General features: G+C 36.4%; 4 protein-coding genes across 8 annotated transcripts; 1 reads left to right on the forward strand and 3 right to left on the reverse strand.

The window, feature by feature from the left end:
- The first annotated feature begins 3 nt into the window (after positions 1-3).
- Positions 4-3,203, forward strand: LOC143448411 (integrator complex subunit 11-like). Its single transcript, XM_076948143.1, has 11 exons — positions 4-206; positions 304-532; positions 893-1,107; positions 1,227-1,368; positions 1,454-1,596; positions 1,662-1,860; positions 2,048-2,206; positions 2,339-2,520; positions 2,608-2,665; positions 2,783-2,926; positions 3,009-3,203. Exons 1-11 carry the CDS (start codon positions 4-6, stop codon positions 3,153-3,155), a joined length of 1,821 nt encoding a protein of 606 aa, XP_076804258.1. The 3' UTR covers positions 3,156-3,203.
- Positions 2,505-6,679, reverse strand: LOC143448414 (12S rRNA N(4)-cytidine methyltransferase METTL15-like). Of its 2 annotated transcripts, none has more exons than XM_076948150.1 (5): positions 4,676-6,679; positions 4,277-4,468; positions 3,901-3,965; positions 3,685-3,835; positions 2,505-3,584 (listed from the first exon to the last, which is right to left on the reverse strand). In XM_076948150.1, the coding sequence occupies exons 1-5, from the start codon at positions 4,990-4,992 to the stop codon at positions 3,275-3,277; spliced, it is 1,035 nt and encodes a 344-aa protein (XP_076804265.1). In that variant the 5' UTR covers positions 4,993-6,679; the 3' UTR covers positions 2,505-3,274. The 2 variants fall into 2 exon arrangements, with proteins under 2 accessions (XP_076804265.1, XP_076804264.1); XM_076948149.1 differs by having other exon boundaries at positions 3,901-3,971.
- A 189-nt stretch (positions 6,680-6,868) lies between these two features.
- On the reverse strand, positions 6,869-9,460 carry LOC143448415 (presenilin-associated rhomboid-like protein, mitochondrial). Its single transcript, XM_076948151.1, has 7 exons — positions 8,814-9,460; positions 8,639-8,725; positions 8,394-8,520; positions 8,169-8,323; positions 7,717-7,837; positions 7,298-7,562; positions 6,869-7,107 (listed from the first exon to the last, which is right to left on the reverse strand). Exons 1-7 carry the CDS (start codon positions 8,919-8,921, stop codon positions 7,014-7,016), a joined length of 957 nt encoding a protein of 318 aa, XP_076804266.1. The 5' UTR covers positions 8,922-9,460; the 3' UTR covers positions 6,869-7,013.
- Positions 9,461-12,169: 2,709 nt separating this feature from the next.
- LOC143448413 (uncharacterized) lies at positions 12,170-16,210 on the reverse strand. 4 transcript variants are annotated; one of them, XM_076948147.1, is made up of 9 exons: positions 16,044-16,210; positions 14,852-15,108; positions 14,601-14,681; positions 14,311-14,459; positions 14,149-14,231; positions 13,966-14,072; positions 13,260-13,372; positions 13,045-13,100; positions 12,170-12,807 (listed from the first exon to the last, which is right to left on the reverse strand). In XM_076948147.1, the coding sequence occupies exons 1-9, from the start codon at positions 16,141-16,143 to the stop codon at positions 12,692-12,694; spliced, it is 1,062 nt and encodes a 353-aa protein (XP_076804262.1). In that variant the 5' UTR covers positions 16,144-16,210; the 3' UTR covers positions 12,170-12,691. The 4 variants fall into 4 exon arrangements, with proteins under 4 accessions (XP_076804262.1, XP_076804260.1, XP_076804261.1 ...); XM_076948145.1 differs by having other exon boundaries at positions 13,966-14,081; XM_076948146.1 differs by having other exon boundaries at positions 14,146-14,231.
- Between the last annotated feature and the right edge of the window lie 2,532 nt (positions 16,211-18,742).

The raw sequence follows: 18,742 nt of genomic DNA on the forward strand, positions 1-18,742 counted from the left end.
GGAATGCCAGACATAAGAGTAGTTCCACTTGGTGCTGGTCAAGATGTTGGTCGGAGCTGTATTTTGGTCACACTAGGAGGCAAAAATATCATGTTAGATTGTGGGATGCATATGGGGTTTCACGATGAGCGACGCTTCCCCTACTTTAACTACATCACTGGGGGAAATGGAAGGCTCACGGAACACATTGACTGTGTCATTATAAGGTCGGTGTTTGAAACATACATAAAATCACATGAGAAAAATTAGTATGCTCACCGAATATATTTGCACTGCATTATCTTTATCTCTTTGTGCCCGTAGCCACTTTCACCTTGATCATTGTGGAGCCCTCCCCTACATGTCAGAAATGGTTGGCTACGATGGACCAATTTATATGACACACCCAACCAAGGCAATTTGCCCGATCCTTTTAGAAGACTATCGGAAAATAACTGTTGACAGAAAGGGAGAGGAAAATTTCTTCACATCGCAGATGATCAAGGATTGTATGAAGAAAGTAGTGCCAGTTAATCTTCACCAAACTGTTCATGTAAGAAATCAATGCCCTAGTTAATAAGCCCGTGGTTCCCAAAGAAATTTTGACGCTGCTCTCTATGTAAAGGATTGAAATCGTCACAGCGCCTAATCAAAGGAAATTGTAAAAAATAACAAGCAAGTAGAACTGATGTTTTATAATGAATCTGGTGGCAGTTTTTCTGCTATGCATGATTGTCCTTCAATAACGAATGCTTTGAAAAATAAAACAATCCTGGAATTTGATTTCACTAAATTGTGTGCTTTTCCGAAAAAAAAAAAAATTTACAGACAAGTTTTGCGGCACACCATTTGGGAACCACTAGAATAAGTTTTTGCTTTGATTCATTCTGACATCTCATAATCCTTGCTACAGGTCGATGATGAACTTCAGATAAAAGCTTACTATGCCGGACACGTACTTGGAGCTGCCATGTTCTACATGAAAGTTGGAACAGAGTCGGTCTTGTACACTGGCGACTATAACATGACTCCAGACCGCCATCTGGGAGCCGCATGGGTAGATAAATGCAGACCGAGTCTTCTAATAACCGAGTCAACGTATGCAACAACCATCAGAGATTCAAAGAGGTAATTACACTGCTCATATGTGCAATGCCTCTGTTATATTACCCAATCAAAGTTGTGATTTTTAGGAAAGCTGTGCGTATACCTGAACTATTTTAGTGTTCCTGTTTTTGTGGTTGCAGATGTCGTGAACGAGACTTCCTTAAAAAAGTGCATGAAAGAGTAGAGAATGGCGGCAAAGTTTTAATACCGGTCTTTGCATTGGGAAGGGCTCAAGAGCTTTGCATTTTATTGGAGTCATATTGGGAGAGAATGAACCTTAAAGTAGACAACATCTGCCACATTTCAACGAATAAAACCTTGTGGTAGCAGTGCAACTGATTGTATTCATTCCTTAAATTTGTTACAGGTTCCCATATATTTTTCAACTGGCTTGACCAACAAAGCAACAGAATATTACAAACTTTTCATCACATGGACCAACCAAAAAATTAAAAATACATTTGTCGAAAGAAACATGTTTGATTTTAAACACATCAAAGGTTTTAACAGGTGAATACCCGATTTAAATTAAGTTTTTTAGGCGAACTACTTACAATGAAGTTTTATTTGTATAGGTCCTATATTGAAAACCCAGGTCCTATGGTGGTTTTTGCGACACCAGGCATGTTACATGGAGGCCTGTCATTGGAGATCTTCAAAAAGTGGTGCACCAATGAGAAGAATATGATTATCATGCCCGGATATTGTGTTGCGGGAACAGTCGGAAACAAGATTCTCTCTGGCATGAGGAAGATTGAACTGAAGCCAGGCCAGGTTTATATTTCAGATAAACAACATAACTGATGAGTGATGACATAGATAGATAACTAATTTATAATTTTGTTGTATATTTCTGTGATACCAGTATGCATAATTTGCTAGCTCAAAAAATAAGTAATTTAGAGCATTTTCAAACGTCTTAGTTTAAATGTCAGAAAAAAGTCCGCAATTAATTTTTCAGATTGTTGAAATCAAGATGCAGGTTCAATACATGTCATTCAGTGCCCACGCCGACGCAAAGGGAATAATGCAATTAATACGAATGTGCGAACCAGAGAATGTCATGCTGGTCCATGGTGAAGCCGCTAAAATGGAATTCCTTAAATCAAAAATTAACAAAGTAAGCAAACACAGTCTGCATTTGCATCAATCTATCTTTTTGCATTAAACTTTTGCAGAGTAGAACTGTAATATGTAAACCCGGCATAACTTTGAACATCTTTGCCTGCGTCTTGATGAAATTTCTTTTTAGGAGTTGCACCTTCCCTGTTTCAAGCCAGCCAATGGTGAGACTGTTGTCATAACGACCAACCCACCAATCAGTGCTGTTGCTTCAGTAAAGCTTCTTCATAAACACAGAGAAGTGACTGGAATAACTCCGAACCCTAAACGTATCAAGACCATCCACGGCACAGTGATCATCAAAGGAAACAAGTATTTAATAAATTTGGTGTTTCAAAAATCACATGCATGTAACATTTTCGAAAATCGAAATGTGCAAAATCATGTTTGTTTTTTCAGCATGCAGCTGGTAGATTCAAATGATGCAATTGATGAGCTAAAACTGAAAAAGCATGAGGTATATAAACTTCTTATGGAAAGAAGTCCGAGTCACTGAAGCAACCAATAACATGAAATTACTTCGCATGGTGGGAAATAAATGACAATTTGGGTGATATTTTAATTAATTCTGAAGCTGAGGTTTACATCAACGGTTCACATTCCCAACATCCACCGCCCGACATCAGTGGCAATGAATCAACTTCATGGACATCTGAAGAAGAATTTGAGATCCCACAACATCAGCATCAACAGTGAAGAAAATATCCTTATCGACTCCGTAAGATTCCTCTTAATTGCTAGACGTACCAAAATACCTCACCATAAAACGACAGATTGTGATGTTCGTATTTCCATGGTAGGTTTTATTAAAAGCACAGTCATCCGCGGAAGAAAAAACGGATCAAGAAGGAATGGATGTATTAGTCTCCTGGTCCATGCAAGATGAAGAGCTGGGAACTTACATCATGGATCTGCTGAGGACAGGATTCCAAACTAGAACAACTTAAATTCTTTGCACTTATTTATTTTTACTGCAATAAAACTTCCGAAACCAATCAAGCAGTGAAATTGATCTTTTAGGCAGTTATAACTTGAACTTCAACAGCCACTAGATTTGCAATTCACTTCACGTTTTTCTGGTTCTGGTCGCAACCCTAAGAAATGCTGAACGTGATCGAGGGTTAGTTTCCAATTCTGACAGAAATGGTTTTGCGTAATCTTCCTTATCTGGATGCCATGGACTCTGGCCATCCCCTCCTCGCTTATTGAGCACTTTCCGCACAATCTTGTGCTCCAATGAATGGAATGTGATAGTTGCCAAGCGACCATCGTTTTTCAAAAATTTTTCCGCCATCTCAATGCCAGTGTGAAGCTCGTTTAGTTCATCGTTGACAAAAATTCTCAATGCCATGAACGTCTTGGTGGCAGAATGGCATCTAAAAGTCACAAGGGCACGTTATTCAGAGAACACAAACTGATTTGCAAAGTCTCATATGCAGCACTATAACAAGCCATACTTGAGGAAAATATAGTCACCTTCTTCCTATTGCATCCATTCGTATCATATGGTTACTGATTGAAAAAGTGTTCCCAATTGCTTCGGCTAATTGCTTTGTGCGAGAGAAAGGGCGATTCTCTACTATGCTTTGGGCGATTTTTTCTGGGTAACGTTCCTGCCCATACTTGCCTGAAATATTAGCCATTTGTACTTTGTTTTATTTGCAATGCAAAGATTCTTGTCCACATTGTTACCTATGATTTCTGTGAGGTCTTTCAGTGACAAATAATTAACAACATCTGCTGCTGTTACTTGCGAGCTGTTTCTGATGAAAAAGTTTCATGACAGTTATGTCTTAATTACAGTATCGCATTTAATAATATACTACAGGTATCAGATATAGATTCTTGCTCATATTCAGTGGTTCTTGTGTACAGTTCCCAATTCAGCCTGGATCAAAAACAAAACATGCATTTGTCCAAAAAATATGCAGACAAGATTGGTAACCAGTGCTTGAGGAATCGTCGTCGTGTTTAAGTCATGGAACGACTTTGCTTAATCCAAGTGTAAATATTTCAATATCACACTGCAAAAATGTGGTGAATTGAATATTGCCTATAGCATGAATACCTGGTGCCATCCATTCTCATGTCTAGTGGTCCATCTTTTGAAAGAGAGAAACCCCTTTCCGCTTCGTCAAATTGCATTGATGAGCAGCCAGCGTCAATTATTACTCCATCCAAACTCGATTCAGAATAGCCGTGGCTTTTGAGCAAGTGATCAACTTCTGAAAATTTTCCTAAAAGAGGTGTGACGCGTTTCCTGTATAAGAATGAAGTTAATACTCCAGAGCACAACCACACACTAATCTCCACAACAAAAACCAATCTCAAATATCAAGTGGCAAATAAAACTAAATACAAACACAAGATTTTTCTCAGCTACTTCACAAGCATTGATCTTACTAACGAGCACGGAGTCTTAGATTTTAACTTCAGCAAGAAATGTAAGTGTAAGATATAAATTTACCTAAATTCTTGAGCAAGATCTTTTGCAATGTTATGAGCCTTAATATCTCGATCTAAGGCAATGACATGACAATTTTTGTGCCTTATAAGAATTTCTTTTGAATGTCCACCAGCACCAAAAGTCATATCCAGAACAATGGGATTACTATGCTTTTGTAAATTCAATCCTTCAATGGTTTCGTCTAATAGAACTGGAGTGTGGAAACTTTGTTTAATTCTCTTTTTTCTTAAAGTTGTGGCTGTTTTAGACAACTGTCTTCTGTTGACACAGAAAATTTTGTGCAGAGTTGCAATGGAATTAATCAATGCAATTGACATTGTTCTCTTCAAGCCGACTTTCTTATGTGCTACGCTATGTCATAAATGGATTAATTAATAATTATCTATTAGTTTTAAAATAAAAAACAACACTTTTTAACAAATAGAACAATTTTTTACCAATCTTTAAATCAATCTTAAAATAGTTAGTTTTAATCATTTTATTGAAACTCATCATACAATGCTAATGCTGCAAGTTTGCTGCATAAGCTAAGCAGGTTGTAAGAAGAACTTTTCAAACAACAGTAATTTACAGAAAGTGATGAAGTAAGAAGGAGCTTTATAAACTTTTTAGTGATTAATATAAGGCATAAAAACGATGATGTTGAATGTAAATTTATATAACATATTCTGAAAAAGTTGAAAAAAAAATTCAATTGCGCTGGTAAAAAATTCTATTGCTTTGATTAAGTTATAAAATTTAACCATCTTTTAAAAAGAAATAGTACAAAAGCTATTTTAAAAGAATCAAAATATTATTTCGACTAAGTCTAAGATTATACTTATATCACTTTCTACCAACTATCACAAAATCAATCCCGTAACTCATCACTTTCTGAAATTTCATGCATTAATGTTAGCCAATCTTTATTGCTCTTCTGCTGACCATTGTTGCTAGAAAAAGCAACGTGTTTAGTTTTTGTTAAAGGGTAGTCCCCGTATAAGAAATATTTTTTATGCTTTTTATTTATTTATGTTTTTTGCAGTTGTTTATTTATCAGTGTATTGTCATTTTTTATAACCACCTCACATGCTTCAACACCGATTCAACCTAACAGATTTAAATAAGATCTATGTCCTAAAATAGTTTTAAAAATATTTTCAGTAATCGTGCAAATCACTAAATTGGGGACCAAAGCGAAAGGTTAAAGACGTAACCCAAGGCCGTAGCTAATTCAAGGCAAATGAGGCTTTTGCCTCCGTAAAGTTTCTGGAATGCTGGAACAAAACAGTTTTAGTGATAAACTACATTTAACAATATACTTAACCGGCCACGTACGTCATATATTTGCCTCGGTAAAAATTTTACCCTCGCTACGGTCTTGTAATCAGATTGTCCTTTGTAAACGTACTTTTTATCTTGTTATAAATGTAGGTGAGAGTAAAGATATAAACCAAATGTACTGAGTGCATTGAATGGTGCACATAAATTAAGTTACTATAAGATTAAAGTCGGACAAAAAAGGACTTTGCCCAGATCTCTAACAGGTCTTCTTTTTCATCAAACAATTTTTATAAAAATTTTTTACATAAAAATCATACTCACGGAAGACTAAATGAACACATATTATGCGCTACAACTTACAGTTTAATACGCATTTTACAGCGTAGCCACTGCCCAATCGCCTCATACACCCAAATAAGTATGGTCAACTTACATTTGAATTGATAAGAAAATTCGAGTATTATATGTTACTAAGCTGCGTTGGCTTTGCAGTTGTGGTACGTATCAGAAATGGAATGATTTGATTACAACAAATTCGTTAAATTGAATTGTTTGGTTGGTTACATTCAGTTATGTTTAGAAGTGAGGTTGACTAGAGCTTTAACCAAAAAAACTGTTAAAAACCAAAGGTGGGAAATTTGGGTTTGGTAGTTGGCGTAAATGGGAAAACAAATGAAAAAGGTTTAGAACCGCTGCTTTGCATGTTGTTTATTACTACCAAAGCCAACGCAAATTTTCAAAAATATTGCAGTTTTTAAAAAGATTGTAATTTTTGTGATGATATCGCTTTTGTCGCCTAATGAGATTATCCCGTTGAAAAGGAATTTGCATTTGCTAATTCTCACTGTGGAGTTGTTGTAGAAGTACGGCCATGATAGGAAGCTGAACGCTGTTGCATTTTATAACAAGACTTGCAAAAAAACAGATTACTGAATTCACCAAATGTTTATTGCATGCCGATGACCAAACTCGAGTTTGAAATTGAAGTTACGATTTCTGGGCGACTTAAATTGATGATGTCACAGGAGCATATGTTTTCAAAAAAGGTTGTTGGCACACTTTGGCACACTGTCAGTCATCCAAATACGGCAGAACACACCAGGTTCCAGATTTGAAGAACAAAATTGCTCCATTGATAAAGAAGCATTTCACCATAGACTGCGTACCAGCTGCAAAATCATAATATTGGAGCAGATAAGAGTATAACGTATAAGAAAAAGAAAACCAGTATAAGAAGAATTTTATGTTTAACAAAAAATTTGACCAGTTTAACCACATTTAAAATTTTTTTTAACCAGTATAACAAAACGTAGAGACTACAAGTTAAGACGTAATGAATTTAATTGTGAGAAAATTTACATTCCAAATAAGAGCCCGGCTAAATGAGCAGCATGACAAACGTTCCGACCACGCCATCCAAGCATGTAGTACAGCTTTACTAGCGACTGCAGTTTAGGAAGGTAGCGCCAGTTGGTCAACTTTCCCAAGAGTCCAACCAGGTCTACAGCTATAGAGATGAGAATGGCCGTTTCGCCTTTGACTGTAGTAAACGGAATGGCGAAAATCCTGATGTTTGATTGTGGAGATTTCATGCTCATGTACCCAAATAGTCCTAAAACTGCACCTTTAAAGTATGACATTAAAAATGTAAAACGGTGATGAAAAACGCACGCTAAACTTTGCATTTTCGGGGCTTTAATACAAAACAACAGGAAACCTGAACAAAACAATATACAACTGTTTTTGGCCATAAATCTGTTCGTAAAATCAAGAAAGACCTGATCCTCCAACGGTAGAAGTGAAATTATTGCTCATCTTCTTCAACAAAAGACTTCCGAAGCTTGCCACAACTCCTGCACTCAGATAGAATGCCACGAACTTCTCAGGAGACATCAGGTTCTGAAAATAATCAAATCAAGGGCAACGACTGGACAACCATAGTCTATTAGGTTTTAATCAACCACCCCTTGAACACAAACAATTCACCTATGCAAAAGAAACTACTCAAAAAACTGTATTCTACAACAGAAACCATTCACGGCAACAACAACGGTGAAGCAGTTAGAGCATCGAACTCATGATAGGCGACATGACCCTACCCTTGTAATGCCCTTGGGCAAGACATGAACAAAGCTTGCTTCTGTTCAAACAGACTTTTCTCAGACCAAGGATAAAGATTCTGATACTGTACTAGGCATGGCATGGCATACCAGAATACAGTCTAACTTACTTTTGGAAGTTGGCCGTGATATGCGCTGGCCTGATTCTCCCAAGAACGTGACATCACATATAATCCTTGAATGGTGAAGTAAATATGCAAAAAATCTTGATGGGTGAATAAGCTCAAAAGCATGGAAGCCATGTTACATCGAAATGATTTTGAGCCTTTTTGAAATAAAACGGTTGCCATTACTATCAAGGAAGCACCGATAAAAAATCAGTGGAGTCATACTACCTTGAATGGACAGCACAAACCATCGTTTGAGTACTGACTGCAAGATGCTGATGTTCCACAAAAAAAAGACAGCTACGTTTCCCAATATGAGAAGAAAAGTGACTGCATTTTGCGACCCAACTAAATTCTACAAAAACATAACTGTAGCTTTTATAACATAACTTCACTAGAAGTAGCAAAACTACTGAAGTATTTGCTTTAGAAGTGAAATAAAAAAGATTTACAATACAAATTTAGACACCTACCTTTATAACCGTGTACAATACGTTGTAGCTATCGTCTGGGTCAATTTCTTCCCTTAATCGAGCAAAGCCGAAAGAACCAAATATCCACTGCAACAATATAAAGATTTACCGATAAATAAATCACTTCTTACAAGTACTAATATGCTAACATGGCTGATGCTAACTTGCCACATACAAGTATAACAGCCATGCTGTATACAAGGCACCAAATTTTCATAGAACCAGTGACTAATGGTGTATCTGGTTCCTTTTGCCGATGATTTAAATCCACTGTATTGTCCATTCTCTGTCGGTTCGGGTTATCGTAATTCTGTCCGAGCAGCACTACACTAATAATGACTGGGTCAGCTGTGTGAAAATATTTATAGTACAGCGACACACTTTTTAATATTGCCTCGGGCTTGTCAGAATACTTTTTGATATGGACTCCATAATGTGGCCGACTCACAATCTATCAATTGCTAGGTTCATAGTTTCAGTTACAACTCGATCACAATATCCTGTTAGTGGTTACATATAATTAATTGTCCTGTATAACGTTTTACACCAGCGTACATGTTCATTGCAGTTATAACAAGGTGCATGTGTTGGCCTGTAATAACAAATTACCTTTTGTTTATACATATTCCCAATAAAATCATATTGCAAATGTGGATTTTCTATAAGATTAAAAGATTCATAACAAATAAGTGCCAACAATAACAATCTCATTATTTGAAATGTATGATTAAAATTCAAGCTCAGATTGGTTGCGCAATTGTACATATGCAATATGTGATATTCATTAGGACGTTGCAAAAAAAAACTATTTCCTTTGGTCTTTTGGTTCAAGTAAATTTTTTTGATATCAAACATTCCTAAAAGCAAATTCATAAATGTTTCTAAAAAAAATCAATGTGTACACGATTGTTAATCATACTGCAACGTTTGTTTTCTGGGTTAACAAGACGTATTCGATCTTTAAAAGAGCTCGTTTTCAACACTACTTCAGATGACTATACATAATTCAATAAGCCTTCATACTGGATGACCAGTGCATATCAAGAGGCATGAATTTAAGATAATGCTCCAAAGTGGCAAGTTGGCTTTAACAATCCAACACAAGAAGGGTGACAAAAAAGATTAACCGGGCGGTCACCCTTCTAAATCAATCTGGAAAGATCTACGTCAATTGTCTTGAAAAGTCATGACATAAAATAGCTAAGTCCTATCTTCAAAAAACACAGTGTGGTCAGAGAATAAAGGACCAAATTCTAATCTTAAGAAATCCTCGAAGTCTTGAGAATAAATAAAAATGTTCACGCCTGGTTTGTTGACTTTGAATAAGCGTGAACCAATAACTGCTATGATACAGTTTTGATGGTTACTAGAAGTCTGTAAATTATTGTACAACTGCCCAAAAGTGAATGTTCATTTCTATGCTGTTAAATCAACACTGTTCCGAAGTAGACGCAACTGGCCTCTCCCAGAGGTGTGCGCTGCCACATATTCTGCTCAGAGTTTATGTGAGCCAGATGGACAGATGGACTTGTTTTTGGGATGATACTAACCTCATCACCAACATGCAACCAATCATTTTGCAACTGTTTGCGATGACCAAGGGACGAAAATAAGTGAAAATGAGGTACTCTGCCTCTCCAATAAACAGGCAAATAGACACTCAAGCTGGAGCACAAGTTTAAGCTGGTGGAAGTGCGACTGACAAGTGATGAAGAGTAGAAATACAAAATTAAAAGCATTAATCAGATAAACAAGAGAGTGCACTCATGAGCACGGGTTTTAGAAGTAAGATTTTAAAACAGGTCCAAGTTTAATGTTGCTAAATGAAATACGTTGCGCCATAATCGATATTTCTCTCAATATTTCTCAAAATTAACAGGTCCCAAGTAGAGCTGGAAAATTTTATTCAGCTTTTAGATGAAAACGTACATGTAGGAGAGAATTTGGGTCAAAATTATCAGCAACCCATTGACTCATGGGAATGTGTTGTACTGTTAATAATTAATTTTAATGCTTAAATATTTTATTTCCAAGAAAAGTTTTAGAGTCTAATATGACATACTTCACTAATTCGACAATTTTTTCCCAATTCTACAGAATAAACAATCATCAACTACCGTGTTTCTCCGAAAATAAGACAGGGCTTATATTATTTTTTGCTTAAAAATATGACACTGGGGCTTATTTTAGGGGATGTCTTTTATTTTCATTTACTAAAAACAAAGTTGACAATTATGTTTATTCACGTAACTTCAGGTCATTGCACTTTCGCGCTATTGACCAGGTCTTATTTTAAAGGTAGGGCTTATATTAAAATCATTCTCGAAATTCAGGCTAGGTCTTATTTTCGGAGAAACACGGTATGTCAGGCAACCACCAGCTAACAACCAAAGGAGATTTGAAATTCTAAATTCCAGGCCTAGTCCCAAGTACAAGTTATGGGCAAATCAACAAAATACCTCCAGAAAGACTTGCAAAAAAAGTTATGCTCACTATGCTAAGTGGGAAAAGACAACAATACTAGGTGGCACAAATGCATCACTGACCTGTCCCCGTCGTGACTGAGTATTCCTCAAACTGAACTGTCAAACAACCAGGCCTCAAATTTCGAGAAATCATAGAAATAATACCCCCGCAAACAGCGTAAATGGATATAATACGCAACAAAGTGAGAAAGAAAATATTTTTGAAATTTCACTGACAGTTAATATTCATTGGAATGGTGCACCATTTTCATTTATTTTTACCAGATATATTCATGCTACAGTAGCAAAAACAGTAGAAAATGAATACAAAAGACATTTTGTTGTAATAGTGAAATAACTAAGTTCAATATAATTTTACATAGCAACAGACCTTTACACTGCATATTCCGAAACAACAAATTCTTCTCACACCAATGATCACAGCAAAGTAGCGTTTCCAAGCCTATATTAAAAGAACAGTTAGTGCACAAATATGCCAATGTGGAAGGATGAATAATCATAACATTACATTTTAATACTTAATAAGCATAATTGTTCACAGCAAACTGTACTACAAAGACGGAGTATCATTAAACTAAGCATGTCATATCTAAAAAGTAGACCATTTTTGAGTTGGTTAAATTAACTGTCATTTTACTGTTAAAATTGGCAATTACAGAATAAAACAGTTATCTGAAAGTTGAATTGATTGTTGAGTTTCATATTTACAATGTTAGCACTGAATGTTTGCAGTATTATGAATTTTACTACAGTTACAAAGGCTTGATAAGTTGTTACGTTACCTTTCTCTTCTTTAAAATACCTTTGCAGTTTGGGTACTCATCGATAGCTCCGAGTGGTTTTAACTACCAGCCCCACCGGTAAGTTATTGATTTTCAACAGGCAGTTATTGCGTTATAATGAGAGTTAGAACTGGACAATGGTGACATCTAGTTACTGGTTAAGGTACATGTTTCGATGCCTTCACAGTAAATGCACTTGTTACTTATGCTTGGTAGATTGTTACACCATATTTCTACTGGGAAAAAATAATGTTTAACACAGATTGCCATTCAATACTTTTGTATTTAAAAAGTTCATTTACAAGGTACGCCAAACGAGCTACAGCAGTTTTTACGATTGTTCAGTTATGAATAAAAATCAACCAGAGTCGGAATCTGTTACTGTTGAAGATAAATGTAGTTGGTCTTAGCATGTTACTGTTAATCAAATTGTTGAAAATTTATATAGTAAAAACGTTTCTAAGCACTTGCTTTAATTGTGGGTTTGTAAAATTTACCCGGTGATTTATATACAAGCATTATGCTTGATAAGGCAGTGTGGTTTAAACACATGATTGTAAAAAGTTTTTTATAGTTTTTGGCTAACTCATCTTCTCAGAAACAAAGCTGAAGCAAATAGTTCCACTGGTTGCAGTCAATTTAAAATACATTTACGGTAAATGGCCTTAGAATTGATTGCAACTTTAAATTTGTCAGGTGTTATAGTTCGAAGAGTTTTTAAACTTGAAGACTCCTGTTTTCTCAAGCACAGGAGACTATGCCTTGCCTGGCAATTTTCAGCGGAGTCAGTATGGCTTTGTAGCACCTCTTCTTGGGCCGCCGCCACGCATCTTCCCCCTGTGTGGCTTCTGTGCCATATAGCTGGCACCTGTTTCCACAGCAGCATTTCCTCCATATGCATCTAGGATGTATTATTGTTATTAATTGTTCAAAAAATCTGTACATTAATGTTTAGTTCACTCATTTTCCATTAAAAATACTTAACAGTTAAAAAGATCATTTGCAATTTGAAGCACAGAGATACATGATTTAATTTTAGTTAAAAGTAACATTTGAAAAAACTTGGGTAGCATACAATATTTTCACACCGCCTTCACGATGGATGTAAAAAAACACCTATTTATAAAAAAAAACTTACCATAAGATTCCTCATATGCAAAATCTTGACCATATGAAGCATCAGCGCCATAAGATCTAATTACAAACTATGATGATTTGCTTGCTAATATATTAGCAGACAACAGTCGCATTAACCTGACTACATCGCGGCTTACAATAGTTTAAAAAGTAATTTCGTTCGTTAAACGTTAACGTTCAAAAACTTTACAAAACAAGTAAATTTTTGTAGCTTACCCCTCAGTAGCATAAGCTTCAGCGTATTCTTCTCCGGCGTACATTGGATCATAAGACATGTCATAGTCTGCGTATGCATCATACTCGTATTCGTTACCAGCATATTCGTAGCCCTTTGAAATCACGAAAGCGAAGATCAACACTTAACTCAGTAAGTTTGTCACTATGCGATGCAGTAGCTTTTTGGCATATAAATTTCCAAGCAAACACCCTCTAAAACCAATTTTTCACACATATGTTAATTTCAAACCAAGCTCTTAAATTAGTCATACACACATCAGAATGCACTAATAAACTGGCCGGTTACCGTACCAATATTGCTTTGCAATTCTAGCAAATACACAATAATACCAGTATTTAAACCTTGGGTTGGACAGGAAAGTATTTTTTCAAGTATTTTAAATAGCATAAGACATTGGTTGAGAGCATTTATATTGCAAACCATCCACAAGAGCCAAGAAGAGTATATTTTATATCACAAAACTGCGATGTGATATTGCAGCATACCAAGTCTTAGTGCATTTTGTAATGAGAATTTATATGCTATGACAATTTTATTAAGGGCCGATTAATGTTAAACACAATCAATCGATAAAAACAGTAGCCATCAGCCAATTACTTAAAAACGTTGCCGATACAACAAATTACTGATCTGCTACCAATTACTACAAGTTTAAACACACAAGTCCAAAAAATCGCATCTTACATATTCACTGGCTTGGCCAGCATAAGGGTCAACGACCTGCTGTGGTATCTGCGTTATCTGTGCTTTGCCAAATTGACCACGACCACCACGTTGTGCTCCACGATGTCCTGCGCCGCCTAGAAAAAAGGCGGTAACAACTAAAGACGAGATTCATTTTAGAATTATTTAGAAGTACCAGACCACCTCGCATGGATCCACGCACTCCACTTCCCCCTCTTGCTCCCATAGGTCCACCCCTGCCTCCAGTTCCACCTCTGCCTCTTCCGCTGAAAATTCAGTAAAGATTCAAGTTTGATGAAGAAGTTTTGAGTCATGTTTTCTAAACACGACAACATTGCAAACTACCGCATCATTCCTCCTCCACCAACTTTTCCACCTCCTCTCTGACCCATCCTCCCCATCATCTGTGCTCCGGTCGGATCAACAAACTCTTCATCGTCAACTTGGAGTAGTTTTGTAATTTCAGCGATGCCACGACCAAGGTTGATGTGTGCCTGAATGGTTATTAGCACAGTCAGTGACTGATATCAAGGAAAAGATGACAACTTCATGTTTAGAACATGTAGTAGCATAGAATATCAAAACAACCTCCTCCCAATGACAGGTATGCTTACAAATACTTTGTTTCATTTTACCTGACCCAGGGCTCCAAAAGCGGTGATTTTGACATGAAGGGGAAGCTTCAAGTGACTGTATTTCTTGTCATTTTCGTCAGTCTAACAACAGAAAGTTTAGCTTTCTACATACACTAGCACCATAGATCAGAGTAGAAAGATCCAGTGCTCATTCTCAGTGACAATCGCTATTCCCTATGTTTAGTTTGACATTATACTGTTTAGATTATACTTTATTTTGTACACAACAAAAGTTTCCCAGGCAAACTTACTTTTTTCCTGTCTCTAACTGAACCTTTTCCCAAAATAGAGATTTTAGTACTCGTCACCTCCTGAATACCTTTCAACGTGGCACCACCAGGACCAATTAAACGTCCGACAAAGTTAACCTGTGGGAATTCTTCAGTTGGTATTTTTATGTTGACTGTTAGCTTGGGTGGCTTTGGATCAAAGACATCAGCAAATTCAATATTTTCCTCTTTTGACTTCTCATCATCTTTGGGGGCTGGGTTTTTGATGTTGTCTATTTCTATAGAAAGGAAATAGCAAAAACTTACAAAAAATACTTCAAAGTTTAAAAGTTCGAAAGTTCCAAGAAGTTCAAGTATACCAAAATTATAATACTGCATCGTAATATCTTACTGTCAATACTGAAGCATGCACAAGAACATGACATAGTTCGGGAGACAACCTGAACTTTTTGACAATTAAACAGTGACTGACTCCTATCGTCATCTCCAGACTACAAGGGACAAATAATTGTTATTTTATTATTTGAAAATGGTTAAATAACTGGGGCTAACTCAACTGAACCATGGCATGAACTGGCTCCAGAAATATGTATAATTGTGAATATACAACTCAAGAAATATGCATAATTGTGCACACCGCACAGCACAAAGTCCGTAAAGTCACAAGTGGCAATAAACACAAGATTTAATGATATAAAAAGGGCCAAACACTAGCCATTTCCAGTTTGAAGAAAATGTCAAAAATGAAGCAAAATGCGAAATTTTCAACAAAACAATATAATTTTATGCATATTGCATTTAAACCTATGTAACAGAAAGCGAAATGTTCAAGCTACAAGTGAGAAGTTTTAAAGCATCTTAAACTTTTTAAATCAGAGACCTCTACAATTTCTTCTTAATGGTTCCTTTAAAAAATGTGTATAGCACTATTGTTAGTTTGCTACAAAGTTTAAATAAAATCTTAGCAGTTACTAGTAACATGACAACATCTGAAAAACCATGGTCTCTCTTAAGCCATTTTTCATTTGAAAAAATGTGATGCAATTTCCGAATGTTTATCTTTTACAAGTAGGTTGTGGTCTCAAGATTGCCAAGTTGGGACGACAGAGAAAGATTATATTTTAGTCTTACTATCAACTTAATCAACGATTCACTCCTAGAGTACTAAAAAATATACCTAAGATATGTTAAACATCACAAAATAGTTTCTGACCTTTAGAAATCAGGCGCACTGCATGTATAAATGATGGGTCAATGCTGTCTTTTTCGGCCATGAGTTCAGGCAAATATTTTGTGTCCATGTGATCAGCCATTTTCAGGAAGGTAAGTTATAAGTTTTTCTAAAGAAACTACTTCAAGTGAAACAAGATTTCTAACGGCTATCCTGTAAAACAAAATGTAAGTTTCTCAATTAGTGAATTAGAAGACTAGGCTAGTAGTATAGCCTAGTCTTCATGTTAATACACCGGGGTGTATTCCGCTTGTGTTACATTACATTGAAGATCTTCAGTTGACCTACAGTCAAGCAGCACAAGTTCAGTTTGACGATGGCGTGGCACAGAGCAGACATCTGCCTTGAAACCATGGCAACTGTAAATTCACTTTGCTCTTTCATTTTTCTCATGTTTTAACTGTGAGATGTAAAGAAACACAGTGTCTCCATTTTTCGGAGATTGCAGTTGGCATTGCTCATCTATGGCATAGACCTCTTGTAATGTACGCCAAACTGACTTTCGAAATACACATTCCTGGGATCTCAGTGGTGCAGACCATACTAGAAAATAAGGCCCTTCCACGCACGAGATTTATCAATGTACACGCCAAAATTTTTATCATTACGCCAAATTATAGTAAACAAACAAAGAAAAGCTGGTTGTTTGAACGCCAATTAATAATAAATAAACAAAGAATTGAGGCTTCAGCGTACGCCAGCATGCCAAAATTTACGTCTTTGCATGCACGATTTCTAGGCTAGTCGAAAACTGCCATAATTTGCAGTCGAGGGGGCAGGATGCCCAAAATGGCAAAATCCGGGTGACCATGCAGGTAAAACTGTAATGAAAGTATAGACTAGACTCTAACCTAGCTGGCTAAAGGCAAAGCTTGTAAGCTAGGTTATTTTTTGACGGTAAAATGGTGATCTCTAAATGAGAGATTGTCTATTTCTGTTAGTGGATTAAGTATTTGTGTTTTCTAATCTGTTGTATTCTTGATGCTCCTACGTGTGCCACACATTCTACTAGCCTAACACTGTCTTTTCAGCTAGTATGAGTAAAATATATCAGTTGATAAAAATATGCTATGCTATAGATTTACCATTTCCGAGTAGGTAAAATTTGTGACGAATTTCGACAACGATTTCGGTCTGAACCAAAAAAATGAAGTGCTGAATGTTAGGGCTACTCTTTTGAAACTGATTGTATGCAGTGACTGAAGCTATAACCTTTTTTAGCAAGTTTCAAGTTTAGTTTTCATGAAAATTAGTAATAAACTAAAAAATAAAACACGTTAAAATAATTTAATGTAAAAACCTATGTGTCAGGAATGGCAGCAAAGTGACGGCAAGGTCTTCAGGACATATATCTATTTATCTGCTTAGTGTTCATTATAAATCGGCTAGCCACCGGTGCGACTGTATCAGGAAAAAATAACGCAAATTAACCACAACTACAAAATTTCGGGACTTATGTCAGTTTTTAATCTTTTTTTCGGGACGCAAATTTTAGCAGCGAAATTCGGGACATGTCCCGAAAAATCGGAAAGCATGGCAACCCTACACTATAAGCCTATACCTATATACGCTGTCAGCAATCTTGCAGCTTGGCCCAACAGCATTGCAGCAATGCCGCATGCGGTTACAGCATCAACCCTGCGCATTTGCGTCTTGCCCTTGCCATGCACCACCCCGTAAGGGACTTGGCGGGGTTTTTGGAGTCTGATAGACATCTCATTTACAGCTTATCCAGTGGTCCTTGTGAATCATGGTTAAAAACTGAAAGGTTCTAAATGCCTGCAATATGATATAACAATAGAAAAAAACAAATAAAAATGTGTGTGTCCATTGAATCTTGCACAAAGATAAGCTCAGTAATTGTTGTCTGAGGCTCAAACGATGAGGTATCGTTTCCGAATGGAAGTTGTTCAATGACCTATTGCAAAACCTGTTTTTGCTGTGCATGAAGTTGTTAAATGCCGTTGTCGTGCATGTTAGTATTAAACTGTTATTTAAACTCTGAAATCTCCTAAAGTGATCACTGATTGTCCTTGGTTTGTAAACAGCCGGTTAGTTTGTTAATATGGTTTGTTGTTGACAACAATTAACCCTCTAAAATTCTAAAAGGTCAACGGTGTTGATGATATTTCAGAAATTAGTTTAAAAAAACATATACGAGTTGAGTTTTGACATATTGAGGCCATCAAAGGTTTTGCAAGTTTGACTGCATTCAACATAGTTTTTTGTGGACGCCTTGTTACGACGCAGACAGAGTTTAGGTTGTAGCGCTCGGCATTCTAAGCGCAAAGTAACCGCAGGATGTCAAGTTTATTGACCAAAAACGGTTATTGTGGTATGGCATCACAATCTTTATCTTCGAACTGAGGAACGGTTTTGTAAGATTTAAACTCGGCAATGATTTCAGCCCAGTTAGCGAACTTGTCTTATGTTAATCATTTGCTAGCATAGAGTTCATTATAGCTGTCGTTTAGATATGTACACCGACGCTTTTCGAAAGCGTTTTTCCTCATGAAGTTATGCGTGTCCTTTGGCGCATGTTGTTTGTCAATAAAAGAACACAAGTTGTCCTCAGTTATGGACAAGGAGCAGTTTAACAATTTATATATAACGCAATGAACTTTTAATGCGCTGTTAAGAGTGTTGTTTTTTTGCTCTTTAGTTTAACTTTGAAGGAAAAA

Source organism: Clavelina lepadiformis, chromosome 3, assembly GCF_947623445.1.
Source record: "Clavelina lepadiformis chromosome 3, kaClaLepa1.1, whole genome shotgun sequence".
NCBI classification, from domain to species: domain Eukaryota; kingdom Metazoa; phylum Chordata; class Ascidiacea; order Aplousobranchia; family Clavelinidae; genus Clavelina; species Clavelina lepadiformis.